This window comes from Gekko japonicus, unplaced genomic scaffold, assembly GCF_001447785.1.
Source record: "Gekko japonicus isolate JY-2015 unplaced genomic scaffold, Gekko_japonicus_V1.1 scaffold1167, whole genome shotgun sequence".
Classification (NCBI taxonomy): Eukaryota; Metazoa; Chordata; class Lepidosauria; order Squamata; family Gekkonidae; genus Gekko; species Gekko japonicus.
Genome location: NW_015165272.1, coordinates 241,833 through 266,691, shown reverse-complemented (window position 1 = coordinate 266,691; position 24,859 = coordinate 241,833). Strand labels below are relative to the sequence as shown.

Sequence of the window (24,859 nt, the reverse complement as noted above, 5' to 3'; positions counted from 1 at the left end):
TAATGAGTGGATATAGATGATGGAGAGGATGTGAAGGCTCAAAGATCACACTACAGTTGTGTGCTTTGGAGTTGAGTATGGTCACAGAATCTTAACCAGAAAATAATGTGGAAAAGAATACTTGGGAGATGATAGTGCGCAAAGTGAGAGGCAGGTAAATAGGTTTGGGGTGGACAAGGAACTGGCCTAACAAAAGCCAGTCAGCAGGTCTTCTACTGAGCTGAGCTAATCAAGATACCATTTTGTCCCATTCTTAAAAAAAAAAAAACACCTCCCACCACAGAATTCTCTCTGTTGCCAGCTTTCCTAGTGCTCTTCTTGAATTGAGTAGATGGTCCATTCTGAAAATTCCAGTGCATATGGGTGCTCTAGAGTTCCTTTAACACTGCTCATTCTGGTGCTTAATGTGAGTATGGTTTGGTCTATGATCGTCATGTAGAGATAAACAGGGGAAAATTGTACATGATTGTATTAGACCCTGATGTGGCTTTTGATACTATTAATTGGGTTGTTACTCTAGCTTCTATAGGATGTGGTGGATGTTTGTAAAACTATTTTATTTCTGCTACAGATGCCTCAAAGAGTTGTAATGATTTATGATTCGTTATTTTGTTGAAACATTCAGGGCTTCTGTTCCCAGTCAATGAGTTCACTTCAGTAAGTCCAACAAGTTGAATATTCCTGTATTGTCTCATCGGTAAAATCAGCTGAAGATTGAAAGTGAAGTTCCATGAATCTGCTAAAAATACCAGGCTTTTAATGGGAATACTTAAAACATTAGAATTTGTATACCATGACTGGAGGCAGGGCGGGCCGTTGGCTATAAGTGAGAGAAGCCCACCTTCTTCGTTCTTCGTAGTAAGATTGAATCCCATGGATCCATTCTGTCAATGGTGCCTATTTCCTCTGGTGCAAGGAACTTCCTGTTGATGAAAGAGGCTCTTGGGATTAGGGACAAGCCAACTGCATCAGGGGAAGGCTTCTTGCATTGAGGGAAACTGCCATTGTTGGTGGAACAGATCGGCAGGATTCAGCCCTTGATTGTGAGGCTTTGCTGTTTGCATCTTTTGTTTGTTTGTCCTACTGCTAACACAAATAAAGCCAATAATCAGGTTGCTGAATGTGAAATTTATTAGTCACCAACTTAGAAGGAGTAACAGCACTGTGACCCAAGAACACTCAGATGAAAAATGCATGCATCAGCGTTCTGCAAGCAGACAAGAGGAGAGGCCTTTTCAAGTTCTTTTTGTTTCAATTGCTGGTTTGAGGTGTTAGCTTTACATAGTTGCTTACTTAAGATGGAAATAAATACAATCACCTATTTTTATAATACCACAGGAGAACACTACATCTCTTGATCAGAAAACCATTAAAGTCAACACAGATGTTCCATTTTTAAAAATGAAGAGTGTGGAAATTCAGCTTGATTCCAGAGAAGAAAGGATAGCTTCTTGGAACTGTGACTCAAACAAGAAAACTTAGGGGGGTTGAATATGCAAGTCCAGATATTCAAGGCTCTGTAGTGGTGTCACTAGGATCACACTTCCAGGTGGTTATCTGACTAGAATCTTAATCATTCAGATCTTCCAGAGATGTTTGCTGAAATCTTTCCCTGATAGGCAATGCCTTGTACATATCCACAAAGGAAAACAATAAGGCACTCAGGAGAGCTTTGGAAGTGCCTTCTTATTGTCCATGTAGATATGTTTTATGGAAAGCCTCCTCTTCTTGGCTTACACTGCTTCAACATAGTTGGCTGGCAGCATGCCTGTTTTGCCTGTTCTCTGCACAGTCCCATACATCCACCCTTCATCAATGGCCTGGACATTCATGATTGTATCACCATCTTTGAAGGAGACTTCATCTGCATCTGCCGCCATGTAATCATACATAGCCCGGTATGTCTTCTGTTGGAAAAGGGAAAAAAAGGTTCTTACAGCATGGAGGCCACGATGCTGTAAACCCTCATATATTTGGAGCCACAGATCTCCCTCCAAGGAAGTATAAAAACATTTATATACAACATATGCCTACTTTATACTCTCAACATGATATTCCAATAGGTTAAATCTATGTTGTATTGTGGCCATCATTTTAGCCGCTCTGTTTCTAACACCCTCATATTGTGTAAGTTTTTAAAAATGAATTTAACTAAATCACAACTAAAATGTGTGTAGGCAGGGGGTGACACCATCCACATAAAAGGTGCTGGATTCGCAAGGCTCCCAAATCAGTAGACTTTTGGGTTCCTGCTGCCCCACAGCACCGATGGCACTTGCGGGCAAGGGCCCCCTTTGCCTCCCCCCGAAGAAGGCAGAGACATGATGCGAGTGTTATGGCATTAGGGCCAGGGGTGGAGCCAGCCAGTATATAGGCTGGCTCCACCCCCGGCCAAGCCTCTATCCTGCATGCTTGACCCACCCTCCTGATCCGTAGGTACTGCAGGCTTTGGAATTTTTCACCCCTCTTCCAGTTGGCATGGGTGGGGGGCGGGGTGTTTTCACCTACCTTGCACTGCTGTCAGGGAAATAACAGGGAGATTGGCTGTGGTGGGCCTGCTAAATAAGCAATCCCTTGGCAGGTTAGTATGGGAAAGAGGGAAAAGCAGATTCGGTGAGCACCGTATGGCAACTGTCCCATTGGGGTATAGGGCATCCCTGCTGAGCTCCCTCCCCTCCCCAAACTCTGCCTCTCCCCAGGTTCTAGCCCCAAATCTCCACAAATTTCCCAATCCACAGTTAGCAACCCTAGATCATTATATAAGGAAGGGGCCATAGCTCAAGATGGGCAGCTCATCGATGGAACATCTGCTTTCAATTGAAAAAGTCCCAAGTTCAGGCAGCTCCACCCAGAGGATCTGTGGCTCTAGATGGCAAAAGAACTTTTCTGCCTGCAGATTTGGAGAATAGCTGCCAATCAGAGAAGACTATACTGAGCTAGATGGACCAATGGTCTGCCTTGATATAAGACAGCTTCCTACATTCACAGAAGCTAGTTCTTGTGTACAACTTACTTGTGTGGTATCAGAATAATGGAAATCCATTTTCCTTACCCCAGCAGTAGATGGTTGAGATGGGATGGAAGATACTGTTGTCTGCTGTGTAGCCACAGAAGATGATCTTTGTTGTGGTAGCTCTACAGTTTTAGCTTGTTTGTATCCCACTAGAAAAAGAAATAGTGTACAAATGATCAGTGAACTGGAACATTTGTTCCTCTTTAAAATTTCAGTGTGCTTCAAAAGGATGATACAGGGCATTTGTGGCACTTACATGTGTTTCATGAGATGGTAATGGCTTTCAGCTGGTGTAACTAAACATGAGTATGATGTGTTATTTTAGAGAAATACCTTTGTAATTAGACCCCCACTTTGTAACGACCCCCACTCACCGAGCCGGGCACACACTTGATTTGATCTTCGTGGCGGGGGGGTAACAGTGGACCGGGTTACTGCTTCGGCAGTCCCATGGTCGGACCACCATGCCCTGGGGGCCCATCTGAATGTGCCGCCCCAACCCTGTTTAGGCGGCAAGCGTATTTTAGCTTGCCCACGGAGCCAGATGGACCCAATGAGGCTTCAGATGGCTCTATGGGATCCAATGCCCCCTGGCGGCTTGTTGGATGAGCTTGTGGAAGACTGGCATAGCCGACTCTCCACAGCCATCGACAAGATCGCTCCTTTGTGCCCTCTGCACTCTCACCCTAGGCTTGCTCCCTGGTTTATCCAGGAGTTGCGGCTTATGAAGCGAGAGCTAAGACGGCTAGAGAGACAGTGGTGCCGCACTCGTGACGAAGCTACAAGAGCATCCTATAGGATGTTTATGAGATCCTATGAGATGGCAGTCAAAGCCGCGAAGAGAGAGTACTTTGCAGCTACAATTGTATCCGCGAGCTCATACCCAGCCCAATTGTTGAGAACGATTCGGTCTATAACAGCTCTGCCACAGGGCAGGCCAAACACCAGGGAGGCATTTGTGAGCTATTTCGTGGATAAAGTCTTGTTGCTCCGCCGTGACCTCCCCACCACAGTTGAAACAGTAAGTGAACTCAAGGCCCCAAGCACGTCTTCAATTTCGGTTTTGGACCATTTCAACCCGCTCAGCCTGGAGGAAGTTGACAGATTGCTCTTGACTGTTCATCCAACCACATGCAGCCTTGACCCATGCCCTTCTTGGCTTATTAAAACTGGCCACAAAGGGTTTCGATGTGCCCTAAGGGAAATTATCAACAAGTCCCTCTCAGAGGGGCTGTTCCCAGGGGCACTCAAGGAAGTGATGGTCCATCCTCTCTTTAAAAAAAACATCTCTGGACCCGGCCAAGTTGGCGAACTACAAGCCGGTCTTCAACTTGCCCTATTTGGGCAAGTTAATCGAGAGGGCTGTGGCATTACAGTTACAGGGCTTCATGGATGATGCTTCCACGTTAGATCCCTTCCAGTCTGGCTTTTGCTCTTACTGATGACCTCCGGAGGCATCTGGATTGGGGCAGTTCGGCAGTACTATTGTTGTTGGACCTGTCGGCTGCATTTGACACAGTCGACCATCAGTTACTGATCCACCGCCTCGTCGACATGGGAATTCAGGGGCTTGCCCTGCAATGGCTTTCTTTCTTTCTCCAGGGTTGGGGACAAAGAGTGGAACTAGGGGAACAGCAGTCCACGAGGCACCCGCTGGAGTGTGGAGTGCCCCAAGGGGCAGTGCTGTCCCCGATGCTGTTCAACATCTGTATTTGCCCCCTTGCCCAGTTTGCCCAGAGGTATGAGCTAGGGTGCCACCAGTATGCTGATGACACCCAGCTCTATCTGATGTTGGGCAGCCGGTCAGACTCCAGACCAGAAGATCTGGACCAGGCACTACAAGCCGTGTCTGGTTGGCTTAGGCTGAGCCAGCTGAAGCGGAATCCGATGAAGATAGAGGTCCTGTGCATGAGTCAGAGCGGTTTGGGAGGAGGGACCCTAATCCCGACCTTCGGTGGGGCACTATTGGTGCCAGCGCCAGAGGTTAGGCATTTGGGACTGCTCCTGGATCCCTCCTTATCAATGGAGGCCCAGGTGGCAGCCACTGCCAAGTCAGCCTTTTACCAGCTTCGGCTGATTAGGCAGTTGGTTCCCTTCCTCAACCGCGACAACCTAGCTACGGTGATCCATGCGATAGTCATCTCGAGACTAGACTACTGTAATGCTCTCTACATGGGGCTGTCCTTGTTGCAAATTTGGAAGCTGCAGCTAGTGCAGAATGCTGCGGCCAGTCTTTTGATGGGTCTTCCCAAATGGGAGCACATCCAGCCTGTGCTGAAGACGCTGCACTGGCTGCCAATAGCATACCGAATTTGCTTCAAGGTGCTGTTGCTTACCTTTAAAGCCCTAAATGGCCAGGGTCCAACATACCTGAGGGACCACCTTTCCCCATATATACCCCAGAAAGCACTGAGGTCGGGGTCCCAGAACCGACTGACCCTTCCGGGCCCCAAGGATGCCAGGCTCGACATGACTAGCACCAGGGCCTTTTCAGTGGCGCCTCTGTACTGGTAGAATGAGCTCCCAGAGGAGATCAGGGCCCTGCAGGATCTTGTGCAGTTCCGCAGGGCCTGCAAGACGGCGCTCTTCCACCAGGCTTTCAACTAGGAGCAGCCCCCACTACTACTGAGCTGGCCCGCAGTACTAACATCTGGCCTCCACCACTGTGCTCAGGAAGACCATTGAGTGGCAAACTGTTTGGCTGTAAGGGATTTCCAGCATGCCATCTTATGTACCCAATGTATCAGCACTAGCACTTTATGAGTCTATGTTTTTACTGTATTTGAAATTTGAAATTGATTTTATGTGAATTGAATGGTCATTTATAGACCAACTACGTAAGCCGCCCTGAGCCTGCCTGCGGGGAGGGTGGGGTATAAATTGAATTAATAAAAATAAAATAAAATAATAATAATGTTTAAAAAATTCATGCAAGAATATGGATGAATAGAGCCACTTTTGCATGTGTATTCAGTCACCCAGCTGCATAATAAACAGAATACTGGCTCTTCCAGTACTGCCTAGGATTTGCTACTCCCCATACTGGTTTCTGCCTTGAGAGATGGCTATAGTTTCCTGACAGTAAGACATGAAAACCCTCAGGCATAAAGAGAACTATGATAGGTACTACATGGCCACAATGGTGAATAGTGAGTTGATGTTGAATCAGTCATCATGCCTGGCAATGACAATCTGTTACACTGCCAGCCAACTTTAATCACATGTTAAAGGTTATTACCAAAGCATTACTTGTGTTGTGCAACACGGCTGACAGCACCATGGCCAAAATATTTTTTATTCACTCTGCTTATCATCACTGAGACTCAAGTTGTTGCCAGCCCACCAGATAAACTGTTTTTGCCTTTGCAGCCCTCTCTGATCATACTTTGTTTTCAGTGATCTCAAGTTTGATGTGATGAAAATTCTACATTTGGAGGAAATCCTCACTTCCTGCATTTCAAGGCCATAGAAAAGTCTTTTTCCAGGGCAATGCTGTCTTGTTTAAAATTAATAAACAAATCACCACAACAAAAGTTCTTTCACTGCATTGGCTTTCTCTCGCAGTGTAACCTTGAAGAGCAAGTGTTTGAACTTTGCTGTGATGACCTCCCCTCACCCCGGCATGAATTGTTTTCCCCAGTGCAACTTGAATGGCACCCCTGTTCAGCTGAACCAGCTTTAGCCATTTCTGTACCTGTTGTAGCCGTGGTAAAGAAACCTCCATTACTGTAATAGGACAGATGCTGGTCAGCATTTTCTGAATGCTCTGATTTTTCATCTCCAGCACTGAGGCTCAGTGCACTAGCAGAGCGGGATTGCTCTCGGCTGCGTCGTTGGGCTTGAACTGGGGGACAAAGATGGGGAGAACACACGACTTTTGACATCAACGTGTTTCAACTTCCTCTGCAAGCATCTACATCAAAAGAGTAAAACTGGAAGAATACAAATACTTGAATGGCTGCAGACAATGTCACAGACTGTGCAACATACCAGTAATCAAATGTAAGCTTCTAGACTGAATGTTGTCTTCTGCTGGGTCATAGTCAAAGACTGATCCAGGATTAGTACGCCACACACGAAGATCTGCCAGAAACACATGGGTAGTGATAAGTGCTATTCTTTTTTTACTCTTTACCTCCAAAATCAAAATATAGTAAGTGAAAGAAAATTAGTAGCTGTAGTGCCTATGTGTCCTTGAATATCATACTTGAATTTAGGGGACAAAGGATAAATGTAACAACACACACAAACCAGAAAACTGATCCACCTAGTTCAGATTTGTTTTCTCTGACTGGAGGTGGCTCTCCAGGACTGTGAGCAGAGATCTTTCTTGATGTTTTCTACTGATATCCCTTATAATCAGAGGGCCAAACTAGATGTGACAGTACCCATAAGACTGACCTGTGGACACTGTCAATATTTTAAATGGATTTTAAAATGCTGTGAGGGCGATTGGGCCCACAGTAGGGCTGAGGCACACTTTCTCCTCCCCGGTGCCATTTCAAGTGTGGAAATGTAGGCATTTTAAAATCCCCTTAAAATGTAGATGGCATCTATGGGTGGGTGCTGTCACATCTAGTTTAGCCCAGAGATGCCAGGTTACTGAACTTGGAACCCTTTCCAAGTGTTTAACATTGAGTCACAGACCCTCTTCCCAAAGAACCTTTTGGCTCAAACTTTAAATGTGACCTGGTCAGAAATCTTGGCAATCGGAAAGGGCATTTTTGTTTATATCCTAACAAAAATTGCAAACGTTATTCAGTTACAGGAAGGCCTACAACTCAGTGGCAGGGCTCCTGCTTTGCAATAGCTGGGAAGACCTCTCTGCCCAAGACCTTGGAGAGCCACGGCCAATGGTGAGTGGCTATTCTCAGCTAAACTGTCCAACATGGTTCATCATGCCTTTCTTCATGTGGTTCATCATGCCTTTCTTATCAATGATACAAGACTGTTGTGTCCATCTTTATTAAGGAAGAAATGGAATGCTCAAGCATATCTAGTTATCTGAAAGCAACTTAGAAAGCAATCCTACACAGGTCAGATGGAAATCCCACTTTATTCAGTGAGGCTTACTTCCAAGAACGTTTTCTTAAAGTGGCAGCCTAACAATGCAATCCTATACAGTTATATCCTTCTAAGACCATTGATTTCAATGAATTTAGAAGGGCATAGCTCTGCTTAGAATAGCACTGTAAAAGTATAAGATTCATGGCTACTGCACTGCAAATGAACATCAGGATGGTCACATTTGAAAGAAGATGGAAAGTATAGCACAGTAATAATTTTCTACATATATCATAGACAATTTTTTTTACTCTGGGGATTTTGGGGGTGAGTTTGGGGTTGCCATCTCCTCCAGGCCCCAGGTAGGCTGTTCAGACAAGCCTCAGTATAGCAAAAGGGGGAGGGGTTTTTTGCTCACCCAGTTCCCGCTCCCCTGTCGTCTCCTGGACCTTCCAACAGGCTTCTGGGCCAGATCCTGGCTCTCCCTCCTCCTTATGCCCTCCTTCAGGCTGCCCTTAAAAGGCAACTCTGGGGGAGGAACAACCCCAAGCTCCTCCAATCTCTCCTTTCCCCTTGGTGGGACCTGCCTGATGGGCAGGGGCCCAAGCCAATGAGGATTCTGCTGAGGATTCTTCCTTCAGAACTCCACCCCCTCCCATGCCCTCAAGGGCTGACATTTCAGCTTCATTTGGGCTTCAGAAGGCCAGGACCCTCATGCCAGTGTTCCGCCCCTCCTTCCTGCTTGTTCCAAGCTTCTCGTTTGGAGGCTCATTCATCACTTGCAGGGGCTCCACTGCCGCTTGCCTCCCCTCCACTGCTGCTGCCTCCTTCTTTCTGGACACCACTCTTTCTGCCAGCGTGCAGGACAACTGGGAGTCAAGCCACACCACCTCTCATTCCACTGCAGCCTCTTCCCTCCCCCCCGGCCGATGTCCTGCCACTTGCCGCATCCCTGTATGACCGAAGGGTCCCAGCCGGCTCCTTGGCCACCTCCCACCTCACTGCTGCCGCTGCCAGGGGGCCTCTGAAAAGCTGGAATTGGTTCCCCCAATTAAGGTGAGTGGGGGGGGCAATGCTGCCCCCCCCGGACAATTATGTCACAGGTTAGTGAGATACCTAATGCAAAAGAAAGAACAATACAGTCTAAAAGATGAATACCTGTGAAGTTGTTCAGTTCTTGATCCTGCTCTACACGTTTTCTTTCTATTTCCACTACTTTCCTCTGAATGCCCCTGTAGCTGATATCACTGAAATCTTGCATGTTCTTCTTTACACGCTCTGTTATGGGGTCAGTAACCACTGGTGTGAAGCTGCCTTTGCTCTTTTCAAAATCTTCATGGTATTTCACCTAGAATTATCAAAACAACATATGTCTATTCCAGGTTTACATTTCTTAGTAAATTGTGTTTCTGCTTACCTTTTTTTATATCCTAGTTACATTCACTCCACTGGTTTTACTGGATGATTCCTATGAACTCTGTTACATCAAGACTGATTCCTGCTTTTGTATTTTAATGTTTGGGTAGAGAACAGTTCATTTTTGTGAAGGACTAAGCATGGTTTAATAAATCTCCACTGACATTTTGTTTGTGTTGATCTCACAGAAAATGATATTTACCGTGGAAATGTGCCGTTGTGTCTCACGAACACGCCTCATTTCAGGGGTATCCAGGACAAAGGCTGCTTTACCTTGTACTTGTTTCCGGAAACTATCAGAATACAGGACCTGACAAAATGAGACATTGTGTAAGTGAATAAGGCCAATCAAGGAACAGATTTCATGAAGAAGTCCTCAGAAATGAAGAATGAATGAACAGAGCACCAAATGTGGAAACAGCTTAATGGCACGAATATGCCAAAATTCGCCTTTAAGTAGAGGTGGAGAGTTGCCCTTAAAAAGATAATTGCAGATGTAAGATTTATTTTGTATTATTTATATTGATTCCAAGCTTATCCCACTCAAGAATTCCTGATAGCAAACACTCAGAACACAAGATCATACAATAAAATGCCAATTTTAAATGTAAAACAGTAAGTGAAATTACAACTAGCCATCCTAGTTCCAGACACTAAAACACTGCCTAGGACCAAGGTGTTCCAGGCTACTCTAGAAAACAGTTGGGCAGGGCTTAAACTTTGTCAAGTATCTGGAGAACAAGAGATCTAGGTGTGTGACAGCCATCAACTTTGGCAAACAGAGGATATACTCAGGAGCAATTTAATTGATCTTAAAAACAGTGAAAGCATGTAAGGGTGACCGAGGTTGAAAGGGATTAGCAATCTGGATTATGCCCAGAAAAACACTGGTATAATATGTTTATGAGGACTCACTTCCACCAAGAGGCCTGCTACCATATTCAACACCCACTAAAGTTTCCAAATGATTATCCCAGTCAGCACCATATGAGGCGTATTACAGCCATCCCATCTAAAGATCTAGATTTAGGTCTGAATTAGAGTATTATAAGTGGAAACCTCCAAGGCTTCACAAAAAGAATTGGAGGGTCTCTTCCTGATGCAGTAGAGCTGTAAATTGATGGTTTACTGGGCAGAGGCTTCAGGAGTCAGTACTTTACCACACTTCCCTCCCTTTTCCTCTATCAGGATAGCTGTAGCTTACATGGAAGAATTGCATAAGTAAATTGATCAACAACAGTATCATTTTTAACACAATGAATTAGTTTTATATTTTTATCCCCCAATATGAGAACAGACACTTTCATTATTTTTAACATAATTAAATTCATCCATCCACCAGTTTTTGTACAGTATTTGTTTTAGATTGAACATCCTCTGTCTTATTGATGTAATTTCTCTCCCAGTGGCCCTCCTGCAAATAAGAATGAACTCATTGGCTATTGAATCTTACTACCTTAAACTGACCTTAGCAAAGTAAGGAAAATCAGTGATCATCTCTACCATGTCCACATGGCTTTACTTTACACAAAAAGTATGGCCACTGACATACGGTGACATACATAATGTTCCCCACCCCCAAAATACATAGAGACACTGTGTGTTTCCCCCCAAAAAACTTAAGCAACAGTAAGCATTAAGCAACATTAAGAAAGGAACTGGAAACTGGGTTCTAAGATCTAGAACTTGGTGGATCAAAGCAGCTCAAATTAAGGAAGACTGGTATTCTTCCTTTCTTTTCTGTGGGCATCTCCCATGGATTTTATACACTGTGGAACAACAGTGGCTTGAAGGGTTCATGACCTTGGGATGTTGGATTTGTGTGGCTATTTAGTGAATGTAGCTGCTGTTGTTTGGACCATATATGGCCTTCATCTGAAGGTAGGAGCAGTTATTTCAGTAGATCTGATACTGACAGGGATCCAGAGCACTATGTGTGGCTTCCAAAATGGATATTTGAGGAGGGCCATTTGTGACAATCCCTCATGCCCCTGAAAATCCCGATGGCCTTTCAGGGAGAAAACGACTCTACAGACCATGCACTGACAATAGAATGTCTGCTCATATGCATAAACCTGAATTCGCTCTCACCTTTCATAGTATGTAGTCATTGCTACCTTATAATTTTTTTTATGGAATACTACATGGGGCTAGAGAAATTATACATGCTGATGTTACCTTTGAAAAGTAGTACTAGATAGACATCAGCCACAAATCTCTTTTTTGGGAAGTATCTGTGAGATCAAGGACAAGAAATAGCTACAATTTTGCATTCCACCAAGATGGTATAGCATCTACTGGCACAATGATGGGAATTCATGTTCTAAAACTTCAGCAGCAATACTTAGGAGTCTTATGCAAGGAGGCTTCCCAATTCATTTTAATAGGAGATATACTCAAACACATATAAGTGGAGTTTCACTTCTGAATGATTTAGGAAGCTCTTACAGGAAATAAGTGGCTTGGATCCACTGACAACTTCTATGGATGGAAGGGTTTTCCATCTGTCCAAAATGTCCCCATTGCTTTTCTTGTGAACAGTGGACCCTCCAGCACAGAATGGGGGGGGTCAGACATCCGCCCCCTTCTATCCACAGAAATCCTTTGGTAAATCCAATCCATGCACGTCAGAGCTTGCATATTTGCATGAGATGCCTGTGGGACTGCCTGAAGAATTAGTCCAGCTTCTTCAGACCACCTAAGCAAGCTTCTTTGGGGCCTCAGAACTAAATAACCACCTTCATCTTGTTTCTCTTTGAAATCAGTCATGAACAGGCCCACAGAGTTTTGGATTTATGTAAGCTGTTTCCAAGAATGATGTAAAGTGTGGCACTGAAGTAATTTCATTTCAGTTTATATTACATATTTAATCTAAACACATATTATTCATTTTTAGAGACTGTTAAACTGTTATTTGAGGTCAATGGTTACTTCAAAGTCCACATACTATGCATTAAATGTAGGCTCTACAGAAATATGAGTAAGGATCAAATATTAATGTTATACTTTGAGTTATATTTTAGTGTCTTAAATGAAAAAAATATAATTATATTAATAAAGTTAATAGTTGGGTGATGTTTATAAATAGATTAAAGAAAAAGTTATACTTTTTAGGTGTTAAAAAGTTATATAGTTCATAGATCATTGGTCTGTCATTCTGAAAAATACCGAGCTAATGTTTTCTTGATTGCGTCTAGCTCTCTCCATCTCTGGAGTAACAGATGTTGGAGTTCCTTTTCCCAAGTTCTCTTTGTACAACACCTACAGCATACAAGAAAGTGTCCAGAAATCAAAATTAGATGGTTGTCAATGAACCATAGTGTAAGTTGTGTTACTGTTTAATCATACTCATCACTGCAGTTGGGTAAAATACTCAGAAAACAAAGTGTTAAAAAGTTACTAAATAAGATAAAAACATAAGGTAGTTTAAAAAAAACGAAAATGAAAATAAAAGGAGTGTTTTCTTTATGAAACTAAAAATGGATAAGAACTGGATAAATTAGAATGCAGGACAAAGTTGATCACAGGTTATTTTTTTAGACTCATTTTTCTTTTTTCTTTCAAATACCAAGCTAATGTTTTCTTGATTGCGTTTGGCTCTTTCCATCTCTGGAGTGACAGGGGTCGGGGTTGCTTGCCCCAAATTCTCTTTATATAAAACCTGAGAATTGCAACAAAAAAAGAAGTATCCAAAAATCACAAAACATAGAGTGAATGAACCTAATAGGTTTGAAAAATAAAGTGTGGGGGGGAGTGTTGATAGATGATAGATAGATAGATAGATAGATAGATAGATAGATAGATAGATAGATAGATAGATAGATGATAGATAAAGATAAAAATATATTTCATGAAGAATTACTTGGTATAATTGGTTGAATGTGATCAGATATCTGAATGATTGTATTATGCATTTAACTCTTCCTTATGAGAACTGCATTTTCTTTCTTTATGTGACACCTCTCTCTCTCTCTCTCTCTCTCTCACACACACACACTCACACACACACACACACACACACACACACACAAAAGATCTGTGCTGAAACAAAGGCAAAAATCCAAGGAAGGGAAAGTGTAAAAGTGAAATTAAACAGCTGTAAAGCAAAGTAACTGAAACAATATATATATATATTAATTTAAGAACAGGATTCTATCCAGTTGGCAATATCTATAATTTTACATAATGGTTGTGCCCAAAGAAGTCTTCATGAGTAACAACATGGTCCAAGTATCTGTCATAGTTTAGAAAATATCTTCCCTACCCCCATCTCAAATCTACTCCTTAGGACTTCTTGTTTGCTTTCTTAAACTATTGATTTTGGATGTTCAAGGGCTTTTTTTGTAGAAAAAGCCCAGCAGGAACTCATTAGCATAATAGGTCACCCCAACAGGAGAAACTCATTAGCATATTAGGCCACATCCTGACAGCACAGCTCATTAGCATATTGGGCCACACCGCCATGCCTTCCCTTGGCTTCCCTGGGTGCCCTGCAGCTGTGGGGAGCCTGGGCAAGCCCCCCTTGAAGGGAAGGGAAGGCAGTATAAACTGCCTTATCTTGGCTTGTCTGGGCACCCCGAGGTTGTGGGGAGCCCAAGCAAGCCGGCCCTTGCAGGGGAGGGGAGGCAGTTTAAACTGCCTTCCGACCCTTGGACAGGCTGGGGAAGGCACGGGGAGGCATACCTCCCCAATAATTCCAAGCCCCACCCTCGCCTGCCCACCTCAGAGTCACTGGGGGGGTCGCTCTCCAGGCCTTCCCTCTGTAGTCATGCACGCAGAGGTTTTGGCTGTAGTGGGTGTGGCCAACTCTGAAGCCAGCTGGAACTCCATTCCTGTGCGTTCCTGCCCAAAAATAGCCCTGGATGTTCATATATGCAGGAGATAATGAAGAATCATTTCCTGTTTTCCTTGCAGTTTTCTGTAAGTTCTGAAATAGAATTTTGTCATCTTTTTTTTTTCCTGAACGATGAGATGCACAAAATTCTGTACACTTCATGATGGGTGGGGCAGAGTGATATAAATGCAGACATTCTGTCAGCCATTTGCACTTCCTACATATTCTGCTACCCCAAACTTTCTCCTCAGAGACACAACTTAGCCTTGAACCATGAATTCTGATGACCAGATATATTGATAGGCCTTTTAAACCCCTTTATCTAGAATGCCAGTATCATAGTAAAACAATATTGTATTTCCTTGCTTCAACATTCTCTACCATGCCATATTATGAAACTATTGTAGAAGAATTCTTAAGTGTATTATATATGTAGGGCTCCGATTATATGTTCTATTATCATCAGAGTAAGGACTCCTCCCGGTAACTTACATTGTAAGGTGAATTACATTTAATAAACATTATAACTGAACAATCTTTTCATGGGCTTTATCTAAGGTACTTTAAGTTCATATGGACCAGCAATCAGAAACTAGTTGTGTCTGGATAGAGCCCTACAATCATCAATACAAAGGTCATCAATACTCTTTTAATTTTCACAGTTACAGTATTAATAATACATTTATGTTATAAGTAAACAGTGAGTATTTTATATGAAGAAGAGAATTTTAGAAACTAGACAGAAAATTTCTGTAGTTTGTTAGAATGTTATTATTATTTTTCTTTTGAATACCGAGCTAATGTGTTCTTGATTGCGTTTGACTCTCTCCATCTCAGGAGTGACAGGAGTAGGGGTACCTTTCCCCAGTCCCTCTTTGTACAAAACCTACAGGATACAAAAGGGTATCCAAATATCATAAAACAGTAATAAATGCCAATAAAGTGTTATCAGGTTAAAATGTTAATTTGGATTACACCAATTTCCACTAAAGCTAATGAGGTGTTGATCTGAATGCCACCAAAATGGAAACTTCCAATCAACACCATATAATAAAATAATCTAGTAGGATGAGAAAGATGAAAATAGAAGTCAAGATGTGTTTGCTGAAAATAAAAAGGAATAAGTCAATCTAGTATAAATAAGTTAAAGCTTAGGATGTAGAGAAAGTTTAAAGTTCAAAGGACAGGAGTTTTATAGCAGGAGGTGAATTGATACTATTTGTGGTTAGAAGCAAACTCATTTACACATCAGCTGTTATTTTATACAAATCAGGACAAAGTTTTTTTATTTAAAAATACCGAGCTAATATTTTCTTGATTGCGTTTGACTCTCTCCATCTCTGGAGTGACAGGTGTCGGGGTACCTTTCCCCAGTCCCTCTTTGTACAACACCTATAGGATAAAAGAGGGTATCCAGAAATCATAAAACAGCAATGAATTCAAAGAAAATATGATTAGCTTAGAATGTTAATGCTTGGGTCACATCAGCTTCCAATAAAGCTGATTGGCTGTTGATTTCAGTGTCATGAGGAACAGGCTTTTAATCAACACCCATAGAGGGAAATAATCTACTGGAGAAGAAGGCTGGAAAAGTAGAAAATAAAGATCAAATGTGTGTTTGCTGAAAAATAAAAGGTAGTAGTAAGTCAAACCCTAGTACTAATATATTAAAGCTTAGCTTGTAGTCAGAGGCTATAGAATTGAAACTATTTTTGTTAGAATTAGTGAATCACTATGTTATTTTAAACAATCAGATCTTAAATGGATATTTTTTATTCCTTTTGAATACCGAGCTAATATGTTCTTGATTGTGTTTGACTCTCTCCATCTCAGGAGTGACAGGCATAGGGGTACCTTTCCCCAGTCCCTCTTTGTACAAAACCTACAGGATAGAAAGGGGTATCCAGAAATCACAAAGCAGCAATGAAAACAAATAAAATATGATCAGCTCAGAAAGTTAATACTTGGATCACATCAATCTCCAGTAAAGCTAGTCTGTTGTTGATTTCACTGTCATCGGGAACAGAAATCCTCAATCAACATTCGTACAAGAAAATAATCTAGTAGAAAAAGGTTACAAAGGTTAAAAAAAACACCTAAAGACCGGTTGCTAGGTTTGCTGCAAACTAAAAAAGGAATAAATCAAAATACTAATAAGTTGAAATGAAGATTGTAAAGAGAGTTTATTATTGAGAGGGTAGGAATCTTATGGCAAGGTGAATTGATACCATATTGGTTAGAATGAATAAATCAGTAACACTAATAATGTTACTTTATAAATTGTTATTTAAACACTTCATATCTTGAGGGTTGTTATTGTTTTCCTTTTGAATACCGAGCTAATGTGTTCTTGATTTCGTTTGACTCTCTCCATCTCAGGAGTGACAGATGTAGGGGTACCTTTCCCCAATTCCTCTTTATAGAAAACCTATAGGATACAGAAAGGTATCCAGAAGTCATAAACCAGTAATAATACAAATAAAATATTATCAACTGTGTTAATTTGGATCACACTAGCTTCCAATAAAGCTGCTGGGATGTTGATAATATTGTCATAAAGCCATCAAGAAACACTCAAATAAAATAATCTAGAACCATGAGAATGCTGAAAATGTAGAAAATAAAGACCAAACGCTAACTTTGCTGAGAAATGAGAAAGTAGCAAGTCCTAATACTAATATGTTAAAATGTAGAGGTGTTTTAATATTTAGAAGGTAGGGGGTCTTGTGACAAACAGGATTATTGATAACATATTTGGTTAGAAAGAATGAATCAGTAACATGTATAATGTTATTTTATAAAATGTTATTTAACACTTCAGGTCTTAAGAGGGTTTTTTTTTTCTTTTGAATACCGAGCTAATATGTTCTTGATTGCGTTTGACTCTCTCCATCTCAGGAGTGACGGGTGTAGGAGTACCTTTCCCCAACTCCTCTTTGTACAAAACCTATAGGATACAAAAGGGTATCCAGAAATCACAAAACAGTAATAAATACAAATAAAATGTTACAGCTTATCATGTTAATATCTGGGTCACACCAGCTTCCAACAAAGCTGGTAGGCTGTTGATTTCAGGGTCATCAGGCCTTCAATCAACACCCAAATAAAATAAGCAGCACGAGAAAGTTGGAAAGTAGGGACTATAGACCAAATACTGCATTTGATGACAACTAAGAAAGGAGTAAATCAAGCCCTAGATGAATACATTACATTTTAGGTTGCAGAGAGAGTTTAATATCCAGAAAGTAGGGGTCTTAAAAAGAGGTGAATTGATATAACTTTTGGTTAGAAAGAGTGTATCATTAACACTTCTAATGTTATTTTAAACCATTCAAGTCTTAAGGGGGATTTTCACCCTTTTTGAATACCGAGCTAATGTGTTCTTGATTGCGTTTGACTCTCTCCATCTCAGGAGTGACAGGAGTAGGGGTACCTTTCCCCAGTCCCTTCCCTACATTTTCTTTGTACAGTACCTGTGAGACATAAGAGCAGCCATATAAACCAGCAATAAATGTTTAAACACTATAGAAGCTGTAAGGTAGTTTTGAATTTGCTGTAATTATTTTGAAAAGTGTGGGTGTTACTGTTTAAAATAATGCATAAAAGCCCCCTTCCCCCCTAAGAAAACAAGGTCTAGTGCACATAACAATTATTTCATTGATAGGCACCGAATTCTGTTGAGGTGGTAAGAAAATAGAGTGTAATATTTCAGGACGGACATGAATGTAAGGCAGGTAGCAAAAGGTTAAAAAGTCTCAGAATGTGATACCATCATAATAAAGAAAACTATTAAAAAGGTAAGAGGTTCTGTAATATGTATGGGCAATAAAGAGCTAAGCTGGGATGCAGGAGAGTTAACTACTAAAAAACAGAATAAAAGTTTCTTTTTTCTTTCCATAAAGTACCGAGCTAACGATTTCTTGGTTGTGTTTGGCTCTCTCAACCTCTGGAGTAACAGGAGTTGGGATTCCTGACCCTAAGGTTTCTTTGTATAGGACCTGTATAATGACAAGGTAATATAAAAAAATCAAGAGTTAATTAAATTCTGCTTTAAAAATGGTCTTGAAATTCTGGGTCTGAGTCTACAGTGTGATTGTTTCAGCATGGCCATGTGAGGGCTTGTCCATGTTATATTTTCACGGTATTTTTCCTGTGGTTTCTTGCCTTTTCATTACTGATTCATACAAGGGTGGATCCATGATATAACAAGGATATAATCCAGCCAAGAACGTTTAAATCCCACTGCTTTCAACAGGAATATTGTGTACATACTTTAATCTCTCCCACTGAAATCAATGGGACTTACAAGTGCCAAGTGTTGGCTGGATCATGACTAAGCAAGTACGAAACCCACAGACATACTAGGAAAGAAATACTGGATGCTGTACTGAAGACAAACTTAAATGTTTTGAATTACATGGGAGTTTTATACAGTTGGATCAAAAATTTCTTCTTAATACTTTGTGAACACATACTTGGTACATTACTGTACAACATGCATGCTAGAGAGTTGTGCATTGGATTGTCTTTCGCCATTTCTTACCACAAGCCATATTGGTGAGCTCTGTATGAACTTGGAGAGAAGGTTTATACTGGCAGCCAGGAAAAAAGCAAAGAGAACCATTGGGAAAAATACCACAAAGTAAGAATTCCCAAGGCAGAAATATAGCATATTACAAGCTTAATATCAAATGGGCCCACCATTTTCCAGTTCTGTAATCATATTCCTACAGTATTGTCTACTGAATGTTTTGTGTTGTCTCATTGTTTTCTATATTTTGTAATCCACTTTGAGTCTCAGTGAGAAAGGTGGACAATAAATGAAACAACAATATTATAATTTATACGGTGTATAAAATTCCAATGTTTTATTCTGGCGTATGTTGGTTGCATACTAATTTTTCTGATTTTTTAAATGTGCTGTGTTCAACCCAACTGGAGATTCAGACCATATGCTCTGTATAACATGTCACAGAAGTAAAAAGTTATTTTGAATGAGGGGAAAATCAAGATCAAAATATTTATCAAAAAAATCAAGATAAAAAAGAAAAGGTTAGGATAATGACTAAAAGGATCAAAATGTACAAGATTACTGAATAAAACATTCAACTGCAAAAAATGTAAACAATGTCAGGAAGGGGGGCATATTTTTCTATAGGTGAATTACATGCAAGGGAACTTTTACAAAGTATTTAAAAGCTATTTTTAATAATGGAACCTTTGAACCCCGTGGTCTCTGCTTATAAACCTATGTGCAAAAGGACCACAAGCTCATGAAGCCCAGGCATGTGGGTGCCCAAAATGATCCCAGTCCCCTTCCCTATGAGTTCATCCCTATATAGTTGTGACCATCCCCACAAGGTTACAGTAGGATATCTATGGGATAAAACTGAAGTATCATAATAAAAGGGAGAAAAGGCAAAAAGGTACCACTGCATGCAGTTAAGAAAATCTTTCCAAAATGTCTGTAAACAAAAAGAATGAAAAAAGTAAAAAAAGAATGTGGTATGTTATGATCACACGTGATGGAAGAATTTGTGTTAGGAGCAGATTCAACACCAATGGATAAAGGTGAAAAGGTAACTAATTGAATGTGCTGATTACTAAGAACATCTGGTTATTTTTTTTTAATCAGTGTTTTATATTATGGAGGAGGAATTAAAGTTGGTAAAGGTTAATTACATTTTAAACAAATTTAAAGGCCGTTTTTTATTACAAATATACCGAGCTAAAGTTTTCTTGATTGCGTTTGACTCTCTCCATGTCTGGAGTAATAGGTGTTGGGATTCCAGTCCCTAAATTCTCTTTGTACAACACCTGTGCATCAAAGGAGTATCAAAAATAAGAAGAATTTAATGGTGCACTTTAAAATACACAATCATCATGGACAATGCAGTGTACTATTTTTCCTTAGGAACTCCAAAACACGGACATCATTAGGGAGAAAAAGAACAAAACAACTCTGCATTTTGACCTCAATAATGTATGGGAGAAGATTGAACTTACTTTTACATATTCATGAAATATACACAGTTGTGTTGACTTTAGGAATCCAGCCAGACTATCCATGTTCATATCTAGTCACAGAGGTCATTTGCATATGCAGCCTCATTGGCCTTTGCCTCGGAACACAGAGGTCGTTTGCATATGCGACTTGATTGGCTTTTGCCTCTAACATTCTAAACAGTTTTCTGTTCTGAGATAAAATGTGTCCAATCTCCAGGTGAGGGCTGGAGATCACTCAAAATTACAACTGTTCTTTAGGTAGCAGAGATCAGTTCCCCTGGAGAAAATGGTGGGCTCTGTATCCTTATATGCTGCTGAGGAGGCCCCCATATGACAGCCAATGTGACGTAGCAGTCAGGGCTTCAGAGCATGGGAGAGGCTGCAGGTGTGTGGGGGGGGGAAAGCTGAAGAGTGAGGGGGAAATAAAGGTAGGTTGATGATTGGCTGGGAACTCCAGGTGGGCTGCCAACTCCAGGTGGGAAATTCCTGGAGATGTGAGGGATGGAGCTTGGAGAGGGCGAGGTTTCAGGAGGCGTGGGACCTCAGACAGGTACAAAGCCATAGGCTCCACCCTCCAAACCAACTATTCCCTTCTGGGGAACCATCATTGCCAATCTCCAGGTGAGGGCTGGAGATCACTCAAAATTACAACTGTTCTTTAGGTAGCAGAGATCAGTTCCCCTGGAGAAAATGGTGGGCTCTGTGTCATTATGCCCTGCTGAGGTCGCCACAGCAAATTGACACTGAGTGTCCAATGCCGGGGCACCTGCCCAGAGCCTCTTTCTAGAGGCCGTTCTATTTATTTCCACAACGGACCTTTTTCCTAGTCCTATTATATTAGACATAATCATTTAACTCTCCAGCAACTGAGAAGGTTGCTGGCCAAATCTCCTGAGCCTGATCCAGTGACACCCTCACCCCCAAGCCACATGTCAACTCCACAGTGCCTGCCTTTCAACTGTGGCTTGATGGGTCATTGGTCATGAGGTGGGCCTGAGTGGGCATGGTGGCCAAAGGTGTGGCCTGGATGAACAGGGGGGTTGGTACTTTGGTACCCACTCCATGGCATTTGAGTAGCTTTGATGGCCACGTGATGGGGTCTTATCTCACTGGGGCCAACGTTGGGCCTGGGGAGGACCATGGTGGTGCAGTTCTGATGGCAGTCACTGGTGCTGGCTGATGTTGTATTGCCTTACAGGATGCGGCAAGGATGGAGGTCAGCGGTATGATGGTCGCTGGCTCCGGATGATTGTTGGTGGATCAAGACCACGGGGCCGCATCTTTTCGAGGACACAGTGAGGGTTTACTGGGTTGATCTTTGCTTAGCTGATCTGCAAGAGGGTCTGTGGTTTCCAGGCTGGCGGGAGGGGGGTTAAGCCAAGGCTAACCCCCTCTGTGGCGGGAAAAGCACAGGTTGAGGGGATTTAGTATTGGCAAGCACCCTGAGATATCAGCGATGGGGGGGGGTCCTCATACTGGGTGCCTATGGGCTTTGCAGTCAGGGTGACTCAGTTGGTGGCCTCTTCGGGGTGGGGGAGTATATGACAAGCCTTAAGGCTTTGCAGCCATGGGCTGGAATGTGCCCTTCCTTCCCCTCTACGCACTGGCGTGCGGGCCATGATGAGTAAGGTCCGGAAGGACCCAGACCTGGCTGGGAGCCAGGGTGGGTTTGCCCTTTTAGCAGGCCTGCCATGCAGGCCCAAGGCAACCCGTGCTTTGTATTGGTGCAGATCAGCTTTTGGATAAATAAAATTCCCAGTTTAACCCATAACCTGTGTTGTGCTGTGTTTCATTCAAGGGGTGGGCGGGCAACTGGAATCGGGTGCACAAATGACTTAGCAGGTATATAGTGCAACCTGGGAAAAACTGACCATATGTTATGCCACAAAGAGTTTTGGAATGGGTGGCTGCGATGCACATATTGACATTTGTGGCACTTTTTATTTCTAGGAGCATGGCTTAATGCCATCCATTCTTATTCTCTCTTAATTGTTTTCCAGTCTAGAATTACCCCAGTCCAGCAAGGGAAACCTTCCAGAACACTCTCAATAAAAAGTACATATAATAACAATAACAAAACACAACATTTTATGATTCAATTGAAACAAATGTTAGGGTTTTATTTTAACTTTGCATGGCACCAAACAAGAACGCCAAAGGCTATTAGAACATTTCTTGTTATAAGAACAGGGAGAATTCACTCTGAATATCATTTGTTGTAGAACAAATAATATTTTTCTTTCATGGGAGGCAGGAAGAAGGAACATGGTGAGCGTAAGAGAGTTAAAATTACTGCAGAACTAATGCTAAAGTAGTGCTTTAATTTTCCACCTCATCAACTAAAACTTAAGTGATTTGATTAAAATGGTAAGGAGTTAATAATGAAATTCTTGTGGGAATATTAAAGCAAAATATCTAGAAAATGGGGTGTTGGTTAAAGGATGTATTTATAGATATTTTGTGATATACCACGCTAACGTTCTCCTGATTGCGCTTGACTCTTTCCATTTCTGGGGTAACAGGAGTTGCCGTTCCTGTTCCCACATTTTCTTTGTATGTCACCTGTGAGGTACAATAAGTTATTTCCAAAAGGCACTCAAAATAGTTGAAGTCATTATGGTATGTGACTAATACTTGGTAGTAATGGCACATATTTAAATCCCATGCTTGCTCTAGTACAGAAAAGTGAATGAAATTTGGGCATGATTATAGTATTCATTTGAAATGTGAATGGAGAAAGATGTCAAAGATGGAATATTAAGAGAAGCAAATATATGGAAGGAAAGGAGGGTGTTAATTTTACTAAGGCTGTAGGGTTTTTTTTAATGTTCCTTTATTATTTTCATGTCTCTACTCTAGCTTTCTAATTCAAAAAGTTAAAACAGATTGGGAAGGGGAAGGAATCACAAAAATAATATGTAGTAGGATGTAGAGAATGGTGGTTAGAATGTTATTTTTTTTTAAAGATTAATTGTTAGGATAGTTTTGATTTATCTGAGAAATACCGAGCTAATGTTTTCTTGATTGCGTTTGACTCTCTCTATTTCTGGAGTAACAGGTGTTGGGGTTCCTTGCCCTGCATTCTCTTTGTACAAAACCTGCAGAATAGAAGCACCCAAGAAGATGAGAATAGAATTCAAAGACACCCACAGAAACCTATGTACATCACAGTAGTTTGTCAATGTACTTTTTTGGCATGTAAATTGTTGGTCGTTGCTTGGAGGTTGTGTAAAATAGTCCAACTAGACATGTTACTACTATATTATGAAGACGTTGTGAGGGTTTGGGGTTGGTTTGTTGTTGTTTTGCTTGGTGACATGCCACAAAGAATTATTTTTATTATCTGCATACTGGTCAAGACTTCGGTCATATAGACCTGTAATAAAATGAATTGAATTGAATTATCTGCATAAGCATTATGCTTCTAGTAAGGAACCTTCAAGGAAAATTTGGGACTGTAGCTCCAAGCCCCAAGGATTACAGGCATCTGTTTTATGAACTACCTACTATTTAACATCCCACTTTGGTGCTACCATTTCTGGTAGAGCCAGCATCTGAGAGCTTCTCGTTGCTATTTGCTCTCCTGTTTTGGTAATGAATTATGGATTCAATTCCATCTTGAATATTCACACAATTATCATTCACACAAACTTTGATTGGAGTCATGCTGAAGGACCAAATCTACGGACAACTACATTACACTGAAATGACAAAGTGATGAGTGGAGCTTTGACTCACAAAAGCTTATACCCTGGAAAATGTTGTCAGTATAAGTTGCTGTTGGAACTGAATTTTGTTCTATCATATGAAAATGTAATCTTACAAAAATAAAGAAATAAAAGATGTTGGTGCACAGTTAAAAGATGCATTTGTCTGTCATTTCACTCCTTTTAGAATGGTTCCCCTTCCCCAAAAGGAAAAAAAAATGTTAGAGAGAAGAGTTTATAAGGCATTCACTCAGTCCAACACATAAGAAAGGTATATCAAGAGTTAGATACAGGATACTGAAGTATATCTAGAGTTAGATCAGGGAGTGCCTAAATGCAACTGCATTATGCAAATATAAATTGTAAAAAAATAATTAGTATTCTAACAATCTCAGAGGAAACGGGAAGGTGCACAGGGCAAGAGAGGAGAAGGTAATTCTTACTGGTAAAAACATGATAGCTCATTGATCATTGTCACTACATGTTCTTCCCAAAATCTCCCCCCTCATATTCTTGGGTGACAGGTGACAACACCTGGAGCAGGTTTTGGAGGGCATTTTGGACTTCTGCAGGAGGTAAAAGGCAGGGAAATCATGCACTGTGAGCAGAATTCTTTGCAGCTACAGGAACACTAGCTTGGATCTAAGCTGTTGTTTAAAACAGAATTGTGTATTTAGCTGGTTTGAATGTGGCCAGAGCATTCCGCAGCATGTGCTGAAAACCTGTCTATCACCACGGTCTAACCACAGGTACCCCTGTATGCCTATTGCTGATGCCATTCACAAGGCAGCTCTATCTTTGAGCCCTATCCCAAGGTGGGAACCTGCACAGACTTGTGGGAAGAATCTCATTTCTCCCTTCCCTACTATTTCCTCTTTC

The 24,859-nt window shown here is 41.4% G+C and overlaps 1 protein-coding gene across 1 annotated transcript in view; it reads right to left on the bottom strand.

The window, feature by feature from the left end:
• Positions 1-1,113: 1,113 nt before the first annotated feature.
• Positions 1,114-24,859, bottom strand: part of NEB (nebulin) — a 242,927-nt gene continuing 219,181 nt past the window's right edge. Inside the window, exons 138-150 of the mRNA XM_015410229.1 lie at positions 19,992-20,084; positions 17,122-17,214; positions 16,057-16,149; positions 15,567-15,659; positions 15,061-15,153; positions 13,002-13,094; positions 12,602-12,694; positions 9,636-9,743; positions 9,176-9,365; positions 7,004-7,096; positions 6,708-6,857; positions 3,053-3,162; positions 1,114-1,907 (exon numbers count right to left, since the gene is read on the bottom strand). Of these exons, the coding sequence (XP_015265715.1) occupies positions 1,734-1,907; positions 3,053-3,162; positions 6,708-6,857; positions 7,004-7,096; positions 9,176-9,365; positions 9,636-9,743; positions 12,602-12,694; positions 13,002-13,094; positions 15,061-15,153; positions 15,567-15,659; positions 16,057-16,149; positions 17,122-17,214; positions 19,992-20,084 (1,476 nt within the window). The 3' untranslated portion in view covers positions 1,114-1,733. The remainder of the gene's footprint in view (positions 1,908-3,052; positions 3,163-6,707; positions 6,858-7,003; positions 7,097-9,175; positions 9,366-9,635; positions 9,744-12,601; positions 12,695-13,001; positions 13,095-15,060; positions 15,154-15,566; positions 15,660-16,056; positions 16,150-17,121; positions 17,215-19,991; positions 20,085-24,859) is intronic.